This window comes from Heterocephalus glaber, unplaced genomic scaffold (genome assembly GCF_053883595.1).
Source record: "Heterocephalus glaber isolate CG9 unplaced genomic scaffold, H.glaber_assembly_v1.0 deba00001461, whole genome shotgun sequence".
Lineage (NCBI taxonomy): Eukaryota > Metazoa > Chordata > Mammalia > Rodentia > Bathyergidae > Heterocephalus > Heterocephalus glaber.
In genome coordinates, this window is record NW_028258308.1 from 24,496,911 (window position 1) to 24,519,613 (window position 22,703).

At 36.0% G+C, this 22,703-nt stretch overlaps 1 protein-coding gene across 4 annotated transcripts in view; it reads left to right on the top strand.

Moving 5' to 3' along the window:
• The window catches only part of Mtmr7 (myotubularin related protein 7), a 97,298-nt gene extending 76,247 nt beyond the window's left edge, over nucleotides 1-21,051 (top strand). For all 4 annotated transcript variants that reach the window (XM_004853082.4, XM_087217195.1, XM_087217193.1 and 1 more), the window contains 7 exons: nucleotides 4,608-4,717; nucleotides 5,998-6,123; nucleotides 8,198-8,247; nucleotides 10,552-10,752; nucleotides 11,958-12,098; nucleotides 13,693-13,819; nucleotides 17,253-21,051. In XM_004853082.4, coding sequence (XP_004853139.2) covers nucleotides 4,608-4,717; nucleotides 5,998-6,123; nucleotides 8,198-8,247; nucleotides 10,552-10,752; nucleotides 11,958-12,098; nucleotides 13,693-13,819; nucleotides 17,253-17,615 — 1,118 coding nt within the window. In that variant the 3' untranslated portion in view covers nucleotides 17,616-21,051. The remainder of the gene's footprint in view (nucleotides 1-4,607; nucleotides 4,718-5,997; nucleotides 6,124-8,197; nucleotides 8,248-10,551; nucleotides 10,753-11,957; nucleotides 12,099-13,692; nucleotides 13,820-17,252) is intronic.
• Nucleotides 21,052-22,703: the final 1,652 nt, after the last annotated feature.

The following is a 22,703-nucleotide window of genomic DNA, read 5'->3' on the forward strand; positions in this document are numbered from 1 at the left end:
ATAGAAGAATGAGCCCTGTGACTTCCTGCCCGACCCTACTCTAGGACATTGTTACTCAATCTTATGGACTCAACTCAGGTATGTGGAAGAGTTCTCTGGGGCCTGCAGCCTTGCCAAGAAAGAAGACTTGCAGATCCTGACATCTGGGAGTAAGACTAGCCAAGTCTCCCACAGCAAAGCCCAGAAGCTAAGATAGCCTGCCCATGCTCTCGGCACATCCAGCCAATCTTTTTCTGTTTCACTCTTGTAAGTACATGGCAATGGACAGAGATTACCAGAAAAGTGAAGAAAGCACAACAAAAGAGACAAGAGACACCCCCTCCCCCACCCCCAAGCAATCAGCTAAGCAGGAAAACAAAATGAATGTATATGGGTGGGGTGGAAATAAAGAACAGATTGAATCCAGAGAGTAGAATAATAGAAAACAAACGTATTAATAGCCCTAGAAAAATAAGATTGGCAAAACTGAAAAGTGTGAGTAAAACCAGGTTTATCAGTCAGAGTTCATTGGAGGAACAGATATGATACACAATATATATATGTCATATATATCGTGTATCATATATATCATATATATTATACAAAGAATTTACAAAGTGGACTTCCCTTGGCTACCTGCAGAATCAGGGCTGGAGAATGCAAAATGGCTGTCTGAGCTAGAGAGCCAGAGGAGCCAGTTGAAAGTTAAAAGCCTGGAGCTCACTGCAGAGTTCAGGGCGAGTCCATACTGGAAAGCTAGCTGAAGGTCTGCATTTGAAGGCTGAAGAGTCTGTGCTGGAAGACTGCTAGAGACAAACATCCAAAGCCAGTGGCAAAGACTGGAGCTCCTCCAAAGAAGCAAAAGAAGGCAGACTTCCTTCATTTCTTTTTGATTTCATCCAGGCTACAAGCTTATTGGCTGGTGCCTCCCACACCCAGGTGGGTCTCACTGTTTAGTTCATGGCTTACAAGTCAACCATCTAGACATACCCAGAACTGTGCTCCACTAATTAGCTAGGCATTTTTTATTCAAACTCATCCCACAAACTAACACCAAAACATTAGCTAGGATACGGGGAAGGGAAATCTCCATCCATGCTGGTGAGACGATAAACCAATAGAGCCAGAATAATTTGGCAGTATGTGGTAGAGATGATGCGTAAACCTGTGACCCAGCCCCTTTCACTTTAGAAAGGTACAGAGAGATTGAAAGATGTTTTTATTGGGCTGTTTGTAAATATTAAAAAAGAGGAAATAATTGTGAACGATAAGGAAGTAGACAATCAGATATATTCAGAGTAGAATACTGTATAGCTATTAACCACTTAACAGTTTACCCCGAGTATCTCTTGGGGAGTGCATTTGTTTATTATTGACTATCCCAAGCATTGCTCAGACAGGTGTCATTTCAACCAGTTGATTCTTGTATTGAATAAATTTGATAAAATTGTTTTTATATTTTGTTATAAAAATTAATAAAAACATGCAATTTTTGGTCATCCTGTATTTAAATAATTGGGCTGGTAAGTGGTTAAAATGAACAAGTTATTTACTTACATAATATGGATACAGTGAACCCTTGACTTACGAACTTGATTCATTCCTGACAGATGGTTGTAACTCAAATTGGTTGTAAGTCAAGACTGTTTTCCCCATAAGACATAATGGAAATACCCATAAAGCATTCTGAACCTCCCAAAGCAGAATTTACCAGATACCAATAATTTTCCTAGTATATTCACCAAAAAGTTATAAAATATGCCTAGTTTATCAGAAACAATTTCTTACTGTACTCACCATTCAAGTTGATATCTTTGGCTTGTGGGGAGGATGAAATGGAAGGAGGTTATTGTTGGGAAGGAGAGCCCTCTTTCATAACATCAGGAATCTGGCTCTCTGGTATGCCTTCTCTCCTTGGGAGAGTCTGTAGCCCACAAGAACCTGCTTCTGGCTCACTAGGCTTCAACCTTTTCAGAACTAAGAAACTGGTCTAAGGTGGTCTGTTTCTGTCTTTTCTTTAACATTGTTCTGTAATATGATGTGACAGTGTCATTAAGCAAGTAAATGTAACGACTGGCTTTTTCTCTGTCTGGGTGTGTCTTCTGTACAAATGCTTGTAGCTCTGTCCATTATTTTTAGGATTTCCTTTATTTCAGAAGAATTTTGCTGCGCTGATTGTTGATACATCCCTTCCTCTTCAGAAAGCTCCTCAGCTGCCATTCTCTGATGCTCAGCCAGAAGTTGCTGAAGTTCCTCTGTAAACAGTTCCTCAGAGTGTTCCTCCTTCAGTTCCTCAGCATCACCACTGTCTGCCTGCAAGCCTATGGACTCTACTGTAGTGACAGTGATCAACCGCAGGGTCAACTGAAGGCTCAGGCTCCTCTACACAGCCTTCAAAGTCTCTCTCCTGTATAATTTTAGGCCACACTTTCTTCCTGGCAGATCTCAGGGTCCTTAGAGAGACATTAGCCCAGGATTTCTCAGATAACCCCATACAGGAAAGACTGGCATTCAGGTCATAACGTAAGACTTACTTCATAAATTAAAACTAAAATTCTGGTCATAACCCTCATATGTGAGGCTGGTTGTAGCTTGAAGGTGTACCAATAAAATATTGAAGAATGCAAAAATAAGAGTTGTAAAAGGCTATATTTATATAAATTTTAATACATAAAAACCATTATTTGAGGATAGTAGTAATAAGGGCTAACATATACTTTTGATGACTGGCTGTTGTTATCCCCATTCCACTGCTGCAAATACGGAGACATGAAAGGCTGAGAGTAACATGTCCATATTCACACAGCTAGCATGTAGGTAATTAAAGGACAGAAAGGAAGAATGGCATGAGAACATAGGAGCTCCCATTCCCGCCTACCATCTCTGTAGTTTTGCTTTTTCCAGGTCATAGTTGGAAGGATACAGGGTGTAGCCTTTTCAAATTAGCTTCTTTCACTTTAGTAATATGCATTTATTTCCTCCATTTCTTTTTATGACTGAGTATTATTTCATTGTCTAGATGTGTAACCTTGTTTTTTAATGTTTATGTTTTAATGCTTTATAGCGTCTAATGACTAAAACTATAATCTTGGAAACAGCCCAGTGCTGGGCTTCAGGACTAACAGAACCATAGATTCTGTGAATTGGCATGTGTATTTTTCACTGGGTTTGGTTCGGCAAAGCACTCTTTCACTTACTGTTTGGCATTACTTTACCAGCGTCTTCATGCCTGTAATGTGGGCCTGGAGTCAGGAGGGGGCAGCAGTGTCCTTCAGGCAGGACAGTGCTCCAAGTCAGGCACCTTAGAACTGACTCCTCGTTTTGTCGTGAGGTTGTATTTCCACCACAGGATAGGCTTTCGGAAAGATACTGGAATCTTTCCTAAATATATTCCTCACAAGGAATCTCAGTGTTATTTCCCTCATCACGGCTTTCTCTATGACTCATTCTAATTACTTGTGCTTTCTGGTGTGTCTCTTACATTGCAGAAAGAGTGGACTGCTATTATCTGGCATATTAGGGGCAGGGCATCTGCTAAAATAATTATTGTTAACAGTTGCCATATATACCAACTCTTTTTGAAGAGTTGCCAAAGTTGAATTGAGGATTTTGGAGTTGAAAAGATATAATTTAGTATGCCTTCTGTTTTTAAAAAATGAGGAAATTGAGGCTCAAAGAGCTGAATGTGTACAAAATAACAAAGCCAATTACTGACAGAGTAAGAAGCAAGAAATAGGGGCTCCACTCTTCCTGCATGTTTTCTGCATCACAGAATACAATAAAATATACCTAAACTAAAATAAAACTATAGATCATTAGTTAATTTTTATGGGTTGATAGATAAGACTCATTGAAAGAGCTTCATAGGTATATATTCCATAAGATCTGTAATGTAGCATCTGTGATATAGAGTCATAACAGCACTAAAGCTTTTCCATATCTTACATTGAATAAAAGGTAAATTCTTGAGATGAAAAGTGTTTCTGTATGATGTTACAGAAGTTTTAACACATCTGCCTTACTTGTGTAAATATAGATATCATCAGGATACTACGTTTTCTTTCAACCAGAGGGAAACCCCCAAACCTGATACACTAGAGTTGGGTCAGAGATTTTGATTTCATTTTTAAGCTCATAGGCTTTATTCCCTCCTGGGTGGAGACTGTTGGCCACAGGAGTTTAATAATTTGCATTTAAGGTTTGTAGGATAGTTCCATTTGATTTTATCCCAGTCCTACTCTGAAGTGGTTGGGTGTTGGAGAGCTCTAATTGTGTAAGTGCTAAAGTTAGTTTTATGATTTTTCCCTCTAGTGAACTCCTAACTCAGGTACTCTTTAGGTGCCCATTTTTACTATCTTTGCTGGAAACTTAAATAAATGTTTTCTGCTGAACCTTTACTATGGTAACATTCAGTAGTGTTCATTAATATTAGGATATAAATTTTACAGATATCATTGTTATAAACAGACAACATCCTTCATGACTAAAGAAAATGGAAAAGCCTCACTTGAAATGGTAAATAGAATCAAGTTCATTAAACTTGATTTTTGATTTAAATCTTCCAAATAACATCTATAAAAGAAATCTTTAACAAACTACCTGTAAAATATGAATGATTTATTTTGCAGTGTGTGAACTTAAGTCTCCTTCCATGAGTGATTTCCTGTGGGGGCTGGAAAACTCCGGCTGGTTACGGCACATTAAGGCCATCATGGATGCAGGAATCTTCATTGCAAAGGTATGAGATTACCAAGGAAAACCAGGGGTAGATCAGCAAGCCACTGTGACTTCAAAAAGGTGACCTCCTTCCTCCCTATCAGCTCCCCTGTGCTAAGCCGTGGTAACACAATATAGGTAGCTGGCTTTGCAGACACCCCCATGCCTCCATGTGTTTTGTCCTTGGAAGTTGTAATTTTGCAAAAGGACACATGCTCAGTTGATAGTATGTTACACAGTGGTAAAATGGGAAAATATTTCTAGAATATTCTCTTTTCCGTTAGGCTTAATCTGGTATGGGAGTATAACAAATGTGAGTCACTTCAGTAATAGGGTCTTACAGATTACCTCCAGTAGACCATTCTTTTTAGTCTTGATGTAAACCAAAGTTATATTCCACTTACTGGCAGGTAGATTCCACTTTACCATAGGAAAAATCTTGCTGCAACTTTTCACAATGCTTTTTTAATGTATTCTATTTTGTTGTTCAGTGTTTCTTTAAAATACGTTCCTTTTAGATTTAAAGAGAACCGTGTCTTTTTTGATGACATGGTAGGCTGCCCTTTATTAGATAACCATTTACGCAACAAATATTTATTTAGGGCCATGTACTGTTCTAGGTGTACTGTTCTAGGATGCAAAACTAGATCAAGTCTCTTTCCTCACAGAACTGACACTCTGGTATGCTAGACAAAAAAAAAGAAAAACGAAATTTTAGGTAGTGATACATGCTATGATGAAATCTCCACCATGTTTCCCAATTTTTATTTCCTGCCAATGCATGCAACTAAAAGTTGTGCTTACATTTGCAATAACAAATAGAAACTCTTTCTTAGCAGGACCACTCCATTCATCACTTGGCTTGTGTCCTTTTATCTGTTACTTTATATTTTAATAATTTAGAATTTTTGCACTTTTTACTTTCTGGAACTGGTTATAGGTAGTCACAACCCTAGATTTTAGTAAAGCTTAACATGGAAACCAGAGGCGAGGAAAGAGGTTGAGAGTGGTTGAGAGGATAGGTCATGAACCTATGCTTGCATAGGGAGCATGTTATATTTAGCAGATTTGCTAAATCTAGAGATATTAGATCTCATAGATATGCTATACTTGAAGCCAGTGTCCTCTCGATATAATCAGAAGGGAAGGAAAAACCTATCTGCCAGCACTAAACCACTCCTTGGCTTTGCCTCAGTGGGGCTGGGCTTAAACACTAAACAATGAACATGCTTGTTTTGTTTTGCCTATTTCTTTAAGTCTATAGCCAGTCCTAGTTCTGATTGCTCATCGGGTGTTTTTTAGGCAGTTTCAGAGGAAGGGGCAAGTGTGCTTGTTCACTGCTCGGACGGCTGGGACCGGACTGCTCAAGTGTGCTCAGTGGCAAGCCTCCTCCTGGATCCCCACTACCGGACGCTGAAGGGCTTCATGGTGAGTGTGGCTGCTGAGCCTTTCCCAGAGAGAGGCACTGCCTGGACCAGCAATGGGTCTCTTTTTAGAAACTTTTGGCAACTTATTTTTCTCCACCACATTATTTTTCTCCTAGTAGATCAGCAAGGTTAATAAAAGATGAAAAAGCCTTGGAATCAAGAGGTGAATTTCTGAGATAATTGAAACCAATTCAAATTGGTGCTCCTGAATATTAATTTGAGACAAATTTGGTTTGAAAAAGTTTTATACAGGGCCGGGGATTTAGCTCAGTGGTTCCGCCGCCTGCCTTGCAAGCGGAAGGACCTGAGTTCGATCCCCGGTACCAAAAAAACAAACAAAAAAAAAGTTTTATACATAATTTGCTCCTAAGTATTTTCACATTTGGGATAATGTGTGAATTATAACAGAACACATTTCAAAAAACAATATTTGGAAAAAATTTTCTATATTGTGCATGCAAATACTCCTTAGGTTTCTGTTTTTTAAGTAGTCCTTAGGTTTCAGTTTGTTTGTGTTCTTTGCTGAAATGAGCCCATCTTCTCCTGGAGCTTAACCTCTTAGATGTGCATCACAGTGTGTAACTTGTTGCTTCCACTTAACAGTTTCCTGGGGTAACTTTTGGCTAAACTGGTACAGTACCCTCAAAATGACTGGTGACTATGCGATTACCTGGCACCTATGTCTTGAACTGCAATTTGTCAGAAAGCACTTCAGTGAATCCAGAACATGCTAGGGACAGATCCTGACAGAGGAGCCCTATTGGACACTGTTACTGCTAGATCTCCTTTAGCAAGTAGTATCAGCTGACACCCTGGGGACAAGAGACAAGAAAGAGACAGGCTTCCCTTTTGGACCTTTCCTTTTTGGAGGAAGTGTCTAAGAACTTCTAATTACCTGTGCTGCTTTGAGACTTGAGAGGGACACACCCACTTCAGATCTCTCTCCTGGACTGAGGGTAGAAGGGCTGGATTGCTTTGTTTACAGCTGGAGAGTAGAAGGGCATCCAGACCTATGGTCTGCACTCCACCTTCCATGGATCTTTCTCCTGCACAGCGTCCTTTTCTGCCATTGACTCAGCCTAATTGGGCCACATTAAACCATTAAACTTGCAACACATTGGGAAGAAAATGTTCAAATGGAAAGAGAAAGAGGAGCAAGGGAAGAGGGAGGGAGAAAGGAAGGAAGGGACAAGAAAAAAAAGTGAAAATAGAAGGAAAAAATGGAAACAAAGCATTTTGTACATAGGGAGGGGAGAGACTTGAGGGGGGGAATAGGATAAAATTAAAATTTATTTAAACTTGCAGCACAAAGTAAATGTTTAGACTAAAATGCATTTACAGTTGTCAAGTAAAGGCTTCAACAGTCCATCTGTCTTTCTAGGGGAAACTAATGGCCGTATTAAAGAAAGCACTGGTGATATTAATAGGACCATTCTATATTATATAACATTTTTTAAAAAATCCTGTTTCAGACTGTAAAGTCATGGTAACTGTAACTCCAAGCAGGGCCAAAACTTGTAATATACCCCAAAACCCAGTGATTTTAGAATTATTCTACTGTGAGGTAAAAATCACTGGAAAACATTGCTAATGGTTTCTTGTTGAAAGGTAGGTATTTTATATTATACAGACAGGCAGCATCATATACTAGTTAAGAAATATGGTTTGGAAGAGAGAAGTCTAAGTTACAAAGTGTTACCTACTCCTTCCTAGTAGCACTATCTTGGGTGAATATTTAATTTCTCTTTCCTTCAGTATTGTCTTCTCTAAAATGACAGGAAGAATAATACCTGTCCCACAGTTAAATGAGATCACATATAAAGCAAGGTGAAATGCCTGGAACAGTGGGTGGTGTTATAATTTCACATGCCAGTTCTCATTTATTTTTCTTATGGATGCCCTTGAACTTTACCCTTCCTGTATGCATCGGTAACTAATGTGTTCTAATTCATTTGTAGGTTACCTGAGGGTAGTGATGTCTGTTCCAAGTACTTCTGAATCCTGTAACCTTACTGGTTGTGGTCTCTTATTTCGCTTGTTTGATTCTCCTCATACATATTTTTTCTTGTGTGTAGGTATTAATCGAAAAGGACTGGATTTCCTTTGGCCATAAGTTTAATCACAGGTAAAAGATATTTCTAAATTTGTTGTTTTGGATGTTTATTAAAAAAATACTTTCTGAAGTTTCCACTGGTGTGTCTAGGGGAAAACAGTCTTGTTTTGTGAAAGATATCTTACTTTGTATATTTTATTTGGAAAGTTCATATTTTGTTGTATACGTTATATCAAAGATAAATGAAGTTCTCAAACTCTGATTACCCTCAGTATTAGTTGGGCAGAACTAATGTTAAATTGTCCCAGAAAAGACAGTGTTTGCACATTCATTGATTTAGAAAGGATCGACTTTCCTTTCTTCCTTCTATATACATTTGATTTACTGAATTATTCCATTTTAGAAGGGTCCATGTTCACTTTAGGCTGCAGTTTGTGAGATGTCTGTGGAACAGTTTCTCTGATCTTTCACAGTGGCAATCAGATTGAGCTATTCAAAAAACATTCATGTCACAATGAAGCTTGTCCCAGATGTCTCTGGAGATGTAATATAGGACAGTGGCCAAGGCTTTGGAGCCAGGCAGAACCAACTCCAAATCCAGGCTACTGTATTTACTGTCTTGCCTGGGCCACTTTATTTTCTCACCTTTGGTCTCCCATCTGTGGAATGGAGATGTCCTCCTTACTCCATAGCATTGTGGCAAGAATTTTTTAAAAGTCTGTGTAACTAGGATCTTTCATACCTTGTCCAGATAATAGGCTCAGTAAACAGGAATTATCATTTATGGAGACTTTAGCCGACTTTTGTCAATGTTGATGATAAAGCCTGTCTGGTATTCTCATGGTCTCTAATCTCTGACATGGAAGTATTTAGAATTTCATTAGATATTTTGATACACATTTTTCTCTCAGTGTGTTTTCCTGAAATAAATTCTAAGTTCATACAACTACGAATAAAAATTTTTGGCTTTTGTTTTCACTTTTTGGTGGCAGTAGGGATTGAACTCTAGGAGTGCTGAGTTACATACCCAACCCTTTTTAAATTTTATTTTGAGACAGGGTCTTGTTGAGTTGCCCAGGCTGACTTTGGACTTGCCATCCTCTTGCTTTAGCCTCCCGTGTAGCTGGGATTATAGTGTTGTTACTATGCCTGGATTTTTTTTTTTTTGGTACTGGGGATCGAACTCGGGTCCTTGCACTTGCAAGGCAGGCGCCAGAACCACTGAGCTAAATCCCCGGACCATATGTCTGGATTTTTATGGTTATTGTATTTAGCATTCATTGACCATTAATTCTGTGGTTTTCTGGAATTCTGTTTTTATAATTATTTTTCCAGAAAGTAATAATTGCATTTTACAAGTGAGAAATCCCTCAACAGTTAAGTAAATTTCTTAAGATTGCACTGTTATTTTCAGTTTTGAGGTTTTGTTGACTATCTGCTAGGCAGATAAGCTCTTTAAAGTAGATGACAGAATATGGAAATACCTGAAGACCAACTGGATAATTATCTGACTGACGAGGAAAGAATATATTAAGCAACCTTTTTTAAATCTACCATAGGTGAATGGAACTGAAACTTTTGAAAAGTTTCAAACAATTTCTAATGTTTCTACTTTTGAGAAAACTCTTAAAGTAACATTGCTCAATTCTGTTCCCTGAATCTGTCACCAATTACTGAGAAGATGAGGTTCTGCATTGTTCTAATGGCATCCAAAGCATCCTTTTGGATGCTTTCTAAAAATCACAGAAAAAGGCCTAGAAGTCTTCATTGAAAATTAATATAACTGTAGTGAGGAAGACTGGTGTATTCTGGAAAAACAAAAATAAGAGGTATAAAGAAGTTTCTGTAGAATCTATGGCCACATGAAAATAAAAGATGTCACAAATTTTAACTCTGCTATAGGAATGGGAATATTCCTAGAAACCTGAAAAAAGCTATTTTTTCAACTTATCTTTCTTTCTCATCCCTTCTCAGCAAACACAGCAAGAATGAAAAAACTTGAGGTTGCTTAGAAATTTCTTCTCACTGTCCCATTAGTCACTAATAATGTGGAAGATCTATTTCAAACATACTAATATGTTTTTAAAGTTTGAATTTTAAAAATGCTTTTTCCATGGAAAGTTCTTGAGTTTTATTGCTAATACTAACACTGTATTTTTGTAACTGCAACAAGAACATGTTCTCTTCACTATCTAGACTGTCATTATAATGTCTCTATCAAAATTGGAATTTTAGAAGTTATTTTTCCACTTCCTTATTTTGAGCTTATAGATTTAATTAGGAACTAAGGTTGCTTTTATGATAGATTTTGCATTTATAGCTTTCTAATTTAAAAAAACCCTTACCTTAGAAAGGCTTTAATACTTTGTTTTATAGATATGGCAATCTAGATGGTGACCCCAAAGAAATCTCACCAGTAATTGACCAATTCATTGAGTGCGTCTGGCAGCTAATGGAACAATTTCCCTGTGCCTTTGAGTTCAACGAGAGGTTTTTGATTCACATTCAACATCACATTTATTCCTGCCAGTTTGGAAACTTCCTGTGTAACAGCCAGAAGGAGAGAGGAGAACTCAAGTATGTGCTTTCATGTTTAATTTTTATCTAAATATTTTGGCAATTGAGAATTTCAGGTGGCCTTTCATGATTTTGAAGATTTCATTAGTTATATATATATACGGACAGATTAAAGATCTTGCTCCTGAACATTTCATAAATGATTTAAATGTCATCAGCTGTTAGAGATATGTGCAGGTTATTTTTCCTCCGGTTTCTATCTGATGCACAGAGACAAGTTAGAAGACTTTACACATTAATATTTAAAGGGAGCTTTCTGGAGTCCAAGTAATTCTTGCATTTGAAAGGCAAAAGTTAGGTATTTTAGGTGGAGATAATGTCATAATAAAAATGCATATATAACTAAGAAAGCAAACCTTGAAACTCAGGCCCCTGTTAATTTAGATTAAAACTGTATTATATTATCCAAGGGTAAAGATAGATAAAATATGGACTTTCAAATAATTATAAAGTAAAAAACTTCAGGTGATTTAGAAAGGGCAAATGAGAAAACATTGAGATTTTTTAGAGGATGATTTTAACTGTGGTAAATGCAGTATCAGATTTAATTTTAGAAGTGGTTAGTTCAAATAAAACAAACTCCAGTAGTTTTATACCATCTAAGTTGAACAGAAAGACTTTTCTAGTGGCTATAAATGGAGATGATTTAAAAGTAGCAGAGTAAATAGATTCATTCACCTATTTTCTTAGATAGTTTGTGATTTATTGCCCTGGACTATCCAATTCTAGCAGCACCTTCTTGGGTTTTTCAAGTCCTGGCTTTTCCACTCATTAGCTATGAGGCTTTAGGGCACTACTTTATCTCTCCATTGCTTAGTTTCCTCATGCAGAAAATGCACATACCTCATAGGAATTCAGTGAGGATTACATGAGAGGAAACAAGTAAAGGATTTAGAATAGTGCCTGGCAAATAATGAATATTCAGGGGATATTTGAGAAAAAAGAAATTATAGAGCAGTTTTTTTAATCCTCAGAAGAATTAAACATCTTGTCAAGGCTAGTACAGAAGGTAGAAAAGTTGAAAGTATTACAGTGTGTTTCTACTATACCAAGAAACCACTAGCAGAGATAAATCTGCCTGCTACAAAGCAAGGACACTTGATATTCATATAACTACTGGTTCCTTTCCAGCTTTATTATTATATATCTACTCTTCATAAGAAGCAAGATTGGTCATCTTCAGACTTATGTTTTCTTTATAACAGAATTCAGGAAAGAACATACTCTTTATGGGCTCACTTGTGGAAGAATCGGGCTGACTACCTGAATCCTCTGTTTCGAGCTGATCACAGTCAGACCCAGGGAAGCCTTCATCTCCCTACAACTCCGTGCAACTTCATGTACAAGTATGTAAATGTTGAGGAACTTTCTAGCTATGGTGTGAACGTAGATTCTAGCACTGTTAACATTCAGAGCCAAAGTATGAAAAGTATAAAACAGTGCATTTTAAGACTTTTCTAGACACAAAACCCACTGGAGGAAGATGCTTGACTATCTTGACTAGCGTTTTTGGCAGTATCTCCCTGACCATCCTCCTACATGTGGAATTTTCTTTAGAAGTTGATGTTTTATAATAATGATAGCTTAAAAATGTATCTTTGAATTTTTTAAAAAGTGAAAGTGAACAACAAAGAAAACCAAATGCCTTTTAAGTCAAATAGGAATCACAAATTTTAATAGCAGTCATGATGTAGCTTACTTGGTGGAAATAAATTGTCTTAAAATTGTATGATTGGGACAGGTAGAGCAGAGTGATCTCCTACAGGTTCTATTAGGTATTTCTAGATTTGTGTAATATGTGTTATTCTTTGGTGTCTTCTGTAGTCTTGTATGATATTAAAAAATGACTCAGGTTAATAGACAAGCACACACAGAATAAACTGGGAAACCACATTCCTCCTTACTCTTTTCCAACACCTAGTGGGTTTTTTTCTTTATAGGTTTTATTCCTTTTGATGGCTTTGTTCTTACTTATTCCAGTATCAGTATTTCCCCAGATGTTTTTACAGAATATTAATTTTCTGTTACTAAGAGCAAAATACCTCTACAGCTTGTGTAAAACAGCATTTTTTTTGGTCTTTTTTTTGAGACAGTGTCTTCCTATGTAGTCCAGGCTGGCCTTGAACTTGTAGCAATCTTCCTTCCTCAGCCTCCCAAGTGCTGGGATTATAGGCATTGTCCTACCACACCTTGCTAAAACAGCATTTTTAAAAGCTGTTGAGACACTCTGCAATTGTTTGTATTACAACTGATTTATTATTAATAGCTAAATGTTATTAATAGTCAAGTATTTTACTGAGGATCAAGCACTGTTCTAGGCACTGTGGATAAAACAAGACACTAAGTCCCTGTTCTCAAAGTACTTTTCTGTTCTCAATAAGAAAATGAACTTTTCTGTTCTAATAAAAATCAAAGGCCCTGTGATAACACTCTGGCAAACCATTTATTCTTAATAGCATTCTAGTACAGTAAAATTGTTTAGTATAAAAGGTGATGACTTACTGCAAATACATATGTCGGATTTTGGTGGCTGCGATTAAAAAAATCTGAAAACTTCAAATATAAAAGCCTCCCTTTGCAGACCGAAGATTATAAACATATAATCACTAGTTTTTGAAATTCAAAATTAAGAGCCATTTGAGAGACAGAGAGAGAGAGAAATGGTAACATTTGCTGCTTCAGTCTATTACAGAAAAATATATGCCTTCTAATTCAATATTACATATACAAGTAGACTCTTTATGAACTTATTCTCCCCAAAAGAACTTTACTGAACCAAGAAAAAACATCAACATGTTTAGTAGTGGCTTTTTCCAGCTTGTAGCTTGCATGTGGTTATTATGAAGACTAGAGAATATGTTATTAAATATGCACAACTTGAGAGTGTGAACTTTCAGATTGGGATATGGTAGTATCATAAAGCTCTGCTTTCCTTCTCAGGTTTTGGAGTGGGATGTATAACCGCTTTGAAAAGGGGATGCAGCCCCGACAGTCAGTTACAGATTACCTTATGGCAGTGAAAGAAGAATCCCAGCAGCTGGAGGAAGAACTCGAGGCCCTAGAAGAAGTAAGACCCGCTTGATATTGTTAATTTCTTTTCTGTGCTTACTTCCTGAAGATCACTGTATGGAAGCCTCTCAAGACTCAGTACAGAAAATGAGACAACAGCCATTTCTTCTCTTTAGCCAGTGAATAACCTAGAGCATTCTTAGCCAAGTAAGCAGCCAGATAACCAAAGCCCAAACCTAGGCATTTAGTGCATTTTAGACAGCTGGCTTGTGGGTTACTTCAATTTGCTGAATGACTTGGCAACTAGCCAGTATTTTTTGTTATTATTCATGAACACTAAAATGATTTTTTTTCTAGAGAAAAGAAAAAAAATGGGGGTGGAGTATTAGAGTAAAATCAGGTCATGTATCTTTTCTTTTCTTTTTTTTTTTTTTGGTACCAGGGATCGAACTTGGGTCTTTGCGCTTGCGCAGCAGGCGGTGAAACCACTGAGCTAAATCCCCAGCCCTAGGTCATGTATCTTAATAAAAATCCACTTCTCCATTTTTAAGAGTTCCATGATATATTAATTTCTAAATGATAATAGTTGTGATTGGCTACAGTCTATTTTGGACCTATAGTAGGCCAGGGAGGCTGTAATGTATGTAAATGCTTTTTTTACTTGGATAGTTTGTTTCTAGTGATATCACTAGTTAAGTTGGTCACCCAAACCCCTTGGAGTCTTTGCTTCAGTTGCTTCTCTCGCCTTCTTAAATTCCTACATCATGTCATTTACTTGCTCAAGAACTGGTGATAAATTCCTAATGTTTAGGACCTGAATTCTGAATTGAGGCTGAATGTTATAAATACAAAGAAAAAGAAAATTTTAAGATCACATAGTGTGGAAAAAAGTATTAGGATTAAGGCTGGGAAACTGTCAAGATCCTTCATTATACCTCATAAAGCAATAATGTGACTGGAAGAGAATTCCTAGTTCCCTCCCAATTGATGAATGTCTAAATCAAAGTTAGCAAAATATCACAAATTGAATTTGAAATCTTCTCCTTTGCCCAGTGAGTACTTACTTTCAGATCACCACTGAGAATGATGGGCTGGGGGAATGAAAATGTTAAGATTATTATTAATAATAAAGGTGGCCATTTAGAGGTAGCTGAGTAGGCTGACTCCTGTTTCCCTCATAATACTCTTGAAAACACCACCTTTCAAGTTATAAATATTGTGAAAGATCTTAGATCTAGGGTTGGTTGCAAACTAAGTGCAAGACAGATCCAGACTGGTAAAATGGACTCAAAAAGTTAAACTGTTAATTTTGAGAACTTTTGAGACCAAACATGACTGGTACTATAACATAAATCTTCCACGGTCAAATAAAACATCCTTGGACCCATATGAGAAGCTCTGACTTACATCATTATGTTTCACTTTACTGGAGAAGTAGTTTCTAACAGTGTCTGTGCAGTAAGATCACCATCTTACAAGGAATTCTGATACTTGGGCACCAAGCCTAGAAATTCCAAATCTTTAGAGACAGATGATTGTGAATTCACCCAGGGATGAGAGACCGTGAATGCTCAGTGGTTTTGCCACCTGCTCCTCAAGTGCAAGGACCCAAGTTCGATCCCTGGTACCAAAAATAAATAAATAAATAAATAAATAAATAAATAAATAAATAAATAAGGGCCAGGGATTTATCTCAGTGGCGCTGCATCTGCCTGCCAAGTGCAAGGTCCTGAGTTAAATCCCCAGTACCGGAAAAATGAATGAATGAATGAATGAATGAAGGTAAAGATAAAATGAGACACATTTTTGGAATGCTGGGACTGTTGTAGACCTTTTGTCTTACAGTCCCTTTATATCATCATTGGCCAGTTATATTTATTCTTCCTAAATACATTCAAGCTTTATGAAAATATTAGGATTCTGTTGTCTATTCTAGCATTCTTTTGTTACAATAATTTTAAAAAATTATTTAAAATATTTAAAAGTACCTTAATTTTAAAATATTGGCTGCTATTTCTTTATAACAAAGATAAAATTTCTAAAAGGCTGAGGCAGTGGAATCGAAGTTCAAAGTGAGTCTGGGGCAATTTATTGAGACTCTGTCTCAAAATATAAAAAAGGAGTGGGAGTGGAGCTTAGTGCAGAGGCCCTGGGTTCAATCCCCAGTACCACAAGGAAAAAAAATTATTAGCCCAGCATTTGAGATTTTCCTGTAATCTAGTTTAAGACACTTTTTTCTATTTTCTACTATTTCCTCCTTGCTAAAATTGAACATGTCTTCTGCTTTTCATCAATACTTGACACCTTTGTATCTTTGTATTTTTCCCCCACTGTCCTTCCTGCCGACAGTGCTTTCTAACCATCACCAGAATTTTAAGTTGAAGTTTAAGTCCTTTACAGTTCTGTTAAAATAACCTTTCCTAAAGCTCACTCCACTGTATCCCCTCAAACTGTCACAGCCCAACCCTCTTAAATTTGCCTCTTCCAAATTCCTAAATAACACTGTCTCTCTTGATTATAACACTCCAAATTCTCTATGGCTATATCTGGATTCATCTCTGTTATATTGACCAGCATAGTGCTTCTGCACTAATAATTTATATAAATGCTTTTTGAATCTGTATATAATACTTGATCTTATAATACCTCTCCTGCTGACTTAATGGATAGTCTGGTAAAATGTATTTTGAAAAGCCCAAATGTCCATGATTTGATGCTTGGAGAAACAAAATGTGATATTATCCATGTAATGCAATATAATTCAGCCATAGAAAGCAATGAAATACTGGTATGTGCCACAATATGGATGATCCTTACAATCCCATTGAAACAAAATCCAAAATGTGCAAATCCACTGAGATATAAAATCATTTAATGGTTGCCAGGGGCTACGAGGAGTATTTTTTTTCTTGAGAGGGGGTGATGAAAATGATTTAAGGGCCAAGGATTTAGCTCAGTGGCACTGTGCCTGCCTCGCAAGGGCCAGGTCCTGAGTTTGATCCCCAGTACCACAAAAAAAAAAAGGTTTAAATTAGTAGTGATGGTTGTACAACCTTGCAAATATACTAAGAACTATCAAATTGTATACTTTAAAAAAGTGGATTTTATGGTAAATTAATTATATCAATAAAATTAAACACATCATTTCTCACTTTTAAAAAACATTTTTGAGTTCAAAGGACACAAATCATTATGTAAAACCATACCAGCATAAAAAAAGGGACACTATAATAGTATGTTACATTGTTTACATTTATAGAAAACCTGTGGAGGCAAGTATTACCAGCCTTACATTAGAGATGAGGAAAGCCACCTCTCAGAATTTATTTTGACCAAGGCCATAAATTCTAGGTTTGAACCCACATTTAAGTTCCATGTTCTTAACATTCATTATATCATCTGCCAGGTAATAAGTACCTAAGCACATATATGCGTGTGTGGTGTGTGTATAAATAATTATGATTTCTTCTGTAAAATTATTTCATTTTCAGAGATTAGAAAAGATTCAGAAAGTGCAGTTAAATTGCACTAAAGTGAAGAGTAAACAGAGCGAATCCAGCAGACCCTCAGGGTTTTCTACCTCGGACAACAGCACAGCCAACACACCCCAGGATTACAGCGGGAACCTGAAGTCCTTTCCTTCTAGGAGCCCTTCGCAGGGTGATGAAGATTCTGCTCTGATTCTAACCCAAGACAATTTGAAAAGCTCAGATCCAGATCTGTCAGCAAACAGTGATCAAGAGTCTGGGGTGGAGGATTTGAGCTGTCGGTCTCCAAGTGGGGGTGAGCATGCACCAAGTGAAGACAGTGGCAAGGACAGGGATTCTGATGAAGCTGTGTTTCTTACTGCCTGAAGTTTCCCTCTGGAGCCCCACGGTGAAGGGCCCATGAAAACACTTCCAAAAATAAGGGAACAGTGCAATTCAAAATAACTCAAGAAATGGAACGTGTCATCCAGAATTATAAAATATAGCTATGGAAATGGAAAAAGATATCCCTCTCTTAGTTTCTTTAGATTCTGAAGAACTGGAAGTAGCCAATTCTTTTATCAAATATAAGGAAAATTATGTACCATTTTGAAACTCACTCTAGACTGAAAATTGTATTCCTCCTGACCAATTACTTCTGAGGTTAATATAAATCTTCATTGTCATAGCATGTATCTACTCAAAAAGGCCTCTGACCCCTTTCCCTCATACCTGTTATCGTCTTGAACTTTTCCTCTCATTTCACCTCCAAGGCATAGTTTGTATTTTCTAAAACATTTGACATCACTTTTCCCTTCTGACCCTGTTACCAATATTTCTAAAAGTAGGGCACATTGTTGAGATGCACTCTTTTTAATAGATGTACTCCTAGGGAGATTTGACATTGTTTAAGCTTTTTTTCATGTAGAATAATTACTTTAACTTTTTTTTAGGTAATATATTTTGAAGTGTTATAATTTTGTCCACTTTCTCTGAAATCTCTTCTGTTTCCCTCATCATTTAAAAAATGCTGAAATTTATAACTCGCTTTTTCTCTAACATGGGTCTAATACCTAATAAAATAGAAGCAACATGAAATCTCTGGGTCTTACATATGAATTCAGATCACATTAGCATTCTTGATAACAACCTTTTATTACTATTTCAGAGACTACAGCTACCAGCCTAATCACAAAGTATAACATTGTAAAGTTAGTATGGTAAATTATCAGCAAGGGAAAAATATCAGTTAAGAATTAGAGAATTGCATCATCATGCCCCCTATAAGTAGGGGGAACTAGTTACAGCATCTGTCATTTTAGAAATTATGTAATTGGTTAATGTGGTTAATTAACATTAGTAACATAAGATATCCACTGCTTAATGATGAACATTAGCTGTGAAGTTTTCATTTTATTAAAATGCACATTTGAAACAGAATCATTCTCCTATGTTATGCCAAAAAGCAAACCTTTACTTTTGAAGAAATAGTGGAGAAAAGTTGCCATGTTTGAACAAAGAGAAATAATATTCACAGTGTATGGATTAACAATATTAGTACAATCTAGAATTAAAAGGATTCATTTAAAATTAATTTTTACAGTTTATATGGTATTTTATTAAATGTGTTGATCTGTATAAGGGAATATTAAGTTTTGCTGAAATGGGAACAAGGTAAAGAAAAACGGCAAGAAAGTGACAGCGTTGAAATCTCTAGTATGAACTATTTAGAGCATAGTAATATATATGAGTGAAATAGTATAACTGCAATTGTGTTCATCAGACTTAAAAATAGAACAATTTTAATATATTAAAAATTTGTAATATAAAAGTACTGTTAATGTAAAAAAATAAAGCAAGTGCAATTCTTCTTTTAATATAAAATTTGAGCATTTTCTGCTGAGTTCCTAAATTAAGTGCAGCAAATGTTTATTCCTTTTCTGTAGTATAGTATACAGAATAGGGAACACTATGCTAATAAATACTTAGGATATAGTGGCAATGGCTTTTATACATAACTTACTTCATGTCATTCTTATAACTATCCATTTTTAGAAGTTGTTTTGCCTAATACTGGAGATGTGGTTTTAATTTTTTCTAGTTGGCAGTGTAATTCTACAAAAGCAGTCCTTTTTGTTTTAAATGACACTGTCCATGCCAAACAGGACTATGCATTTATTGGGAAAGTTAAAGAGTATATTGGATATTTTACGTTTTAATATTTTAATGTAACATCTTCCACATCAGAGCCGTAAACATTTTAGTCCCCTCTGCCTTTTTACAAGACATTGTAATTTAAGTATATGTTCATTTATCATGCTACTAGGAGTTAACACTGAATCTACATAAAAGGTTACATTATTAAAACTTATGAAAACTGTACTGTGCTTTCAGTCTTGATAAAGCATGGCCAATCTAAACAAAACTAAAATTTCTAACACTACATTTTCCTTTTAAACTTCAATCAGGAAGTGTTTTGCTATTTATAGAAATAAACAAGTGTGTATATCTGACATTAGCATATTACTTCCCAAATGGTAATATTTAGAGCTAAAGTGATTTATTAGTCATACTAAGGTAAATATGATATTAAATAGGTAAGAATTTTGATCATCATTAAGCACACCAATAGCTGAATTTTTACAGACTAAAGGAAGGTAAAGGAAAGGGGATAAACCTGGAATAAATTTTTATTTTTTTAAGAGCACATGATTAGTTTACTTTCCTATCATAACAATGTCTTGGAGTTGTCCTTCAATTTAACCATATACAAATTATGGTCAGTTTTTCTCAAATAACCTTTCATCCAATATACATTACTTAGTCTCAGTTTATTTGTAAGGATTTCTTTTGACTTTGAAATGGATATCTTTAGTATGTATCTTAATGATTTAGACCTTTCTTCTATTTTGAAAGGCTAGCCAAACCTCTATCCTAGATAGCCTAATAACTCCTAAACTTTGCTTTACAGTTTTCATTTCCATCAAGTCTTCTATTAAATATTATTGTACAAAATCAGAATGTGTACTTTGGCATGCATTCCTGTAGCAAATTATTACAAAGAATTATAGGCATAAAAAATTTTAAATCATTTAATTTCTACTGCAGTAACAGAACCCAGACATTCAAATGCAGACAGACATATTCAGATGCAGACTCTTTTCATCCTAAATGACATACATAACCTATATTTGATCTAATTGTCAATTTGTTAGATGCAAGTAATTGAGATCACACTGTAATGACTGGTTTATAAGGAGGTTGTCTAATTTCAAAGGACAAACTAAGCTCCATGGTATGGAATAAAACAGGGAGAATCCAAGTTTAAAGAAAAAAAGAATTACTCAAAATGATTGTGTGTGTGTGTCTGTGTGTACTGGAAGGTAAATAAACACCTAAATGCTGTTCAAGTTATCTTTGTATAGTATTTCCACAATGCCTTATTTTTAGTAGGTGCTTAATATAATTAGTAGATCAAATGAATTAATGTTCTTTTAGAAGGGCTCTGGACTGCCTGCCTCTTGTTCTAGGATATACCTGGTTTCTAAGAAAGCTACTTGATTTATAAAAAGTTGGGACTGTTGCATCTTACACTGACTTCTGGGAATATTAAGCTCTGATGGCCAGGGCAATATGGAAATGTTTCTGAATGCCCAAAAATCTCAATTTGAAACACTATCTCTTACCTTAGTAATCTCATCTATAAATAAAAGATAATCATTTTACCTGCTTCATTTGTTCATTTTGAAAATTAAATAGTGTACCCTTGGCACAGTGCCAGGAAGACAAGCAACTAATAAATTATTTTCTATATTCAGTAGTATTTTTATAGTCCATGTGAATATTTGCCTTCTATAAACATAGACTAAATATTAAGTATTTTTCAATTCTAAGAACATAATTTTTCCCTAAAACTATTGCCAAAAACATTCTTAAAATGAAAACAAGACAATCTGTATGATGAGCTAGTGTTCGAATGGCAATCAAAGTATGGTGACATTTAAACAGAACTATGCGTTAGGTTCTTTTATGTGATTTAGATACTACTTTACCAAACCTCCAATATATAATTCAGAATTTATCTCCTATTTATGAACTTTTAGGGCCACTCATTTGATTCATGTATGGATGTAATTTTAGAACTTCACTGAGCTATGGACTTAAGATCTGTGTACTTCATGTTTATCAACCTTAATAGATGTGTTAATCTGTATTAAATGTTTTAAACATTGCAAAGTTAACTTTACCTAATGGTGTCTCAATAACATCCCCAAGTCCTTTCATTTTCTCTTCATAAGGATCAAGACATTTGCCAAGTAGATCATCAGACTGAAAAGAGATACAATAACAATCATTTAACCTGAAATCATGCTTTGAGATTTGGTGCTTTGACATAATTTTTTCCAGATATTGCTATCACAGTAGGTAGTCATTTTTAAAACATTTTTGTATTTTTAAAAGTATATTTAGAAATACAATTATATATTTCTAGAAGAGTCTATGTAATACTAAGTATTGGGTACCTATACGTAGAAGTAGAATTCTTAGATTGTTTTCTGCAGCCTGATCTCCCCACCCCCATTTTCCACAGAGCAGGACCTGGAATAATTTCACCCGCAAAATCTACAGGACCTACAACCCAAAGAATGTCATAACAAGTACTCCTATCTCTGTTCAAGTCACCCCTTAGCCACTGGCATACACCACACTCACAGCAACAAACCTGCATTCCAGTTTATTCACAAGACCTTTTATTATGTAATTGCTAATCTTCAGATTGCAATTTTAAATTCACAGCCTCATGATGAAATAATGCGCTTAAAGTTCACAAGGTTTTTTTTTTTTCACCCACTGGATAACAGAACCTAACTAAGGGTTCATTTAACTAAGGGTTTATTTAACTAAGGGTTGCATATTCATTTTCCGTATGGATTCGAAGTACTGGATAAGTGAAATGTTTCAGCCAATTTAACAAATGTGATTAATGAACATTTATTAAATATTTATTACAAGCACAGTGCTTTATAGTGTCATCTAATCCTGAAAACCAATAATATGGCCTGCTTTGGCAGCACATATACTGAAAACCAATAATATGTATTAGTAGGAGTGTTCTCCCTGATGAAAAGCAGTTTCATAGGTCTGTGCCTGATGGCACCTAAAACCCAAAAACATGACACCAAAACACTTCTCAGTGGTGCCCTCACTACTGACATTTAGAGAAGGGAAGTTAGGCCATATGTGATAAAGGGACCTAGTCCTCTTTTCCTCCTGTAAATTCTGTTTTTGGGGAAGTCTGGTATGAATAAAAAGGACAACATGAATGAGATAAAAGGTTTGGTGGTTGGCAGTTCCAGGTGTCACAGGGAGGAGGGACCCCAACATCCAGCCTCAGATTCCCATCCAGGGCAGTTCTGCACCCCTGGAGAGATCTGGCAGTGTCTTATGACACTTCTGATTGCCACAGCCCTGGGA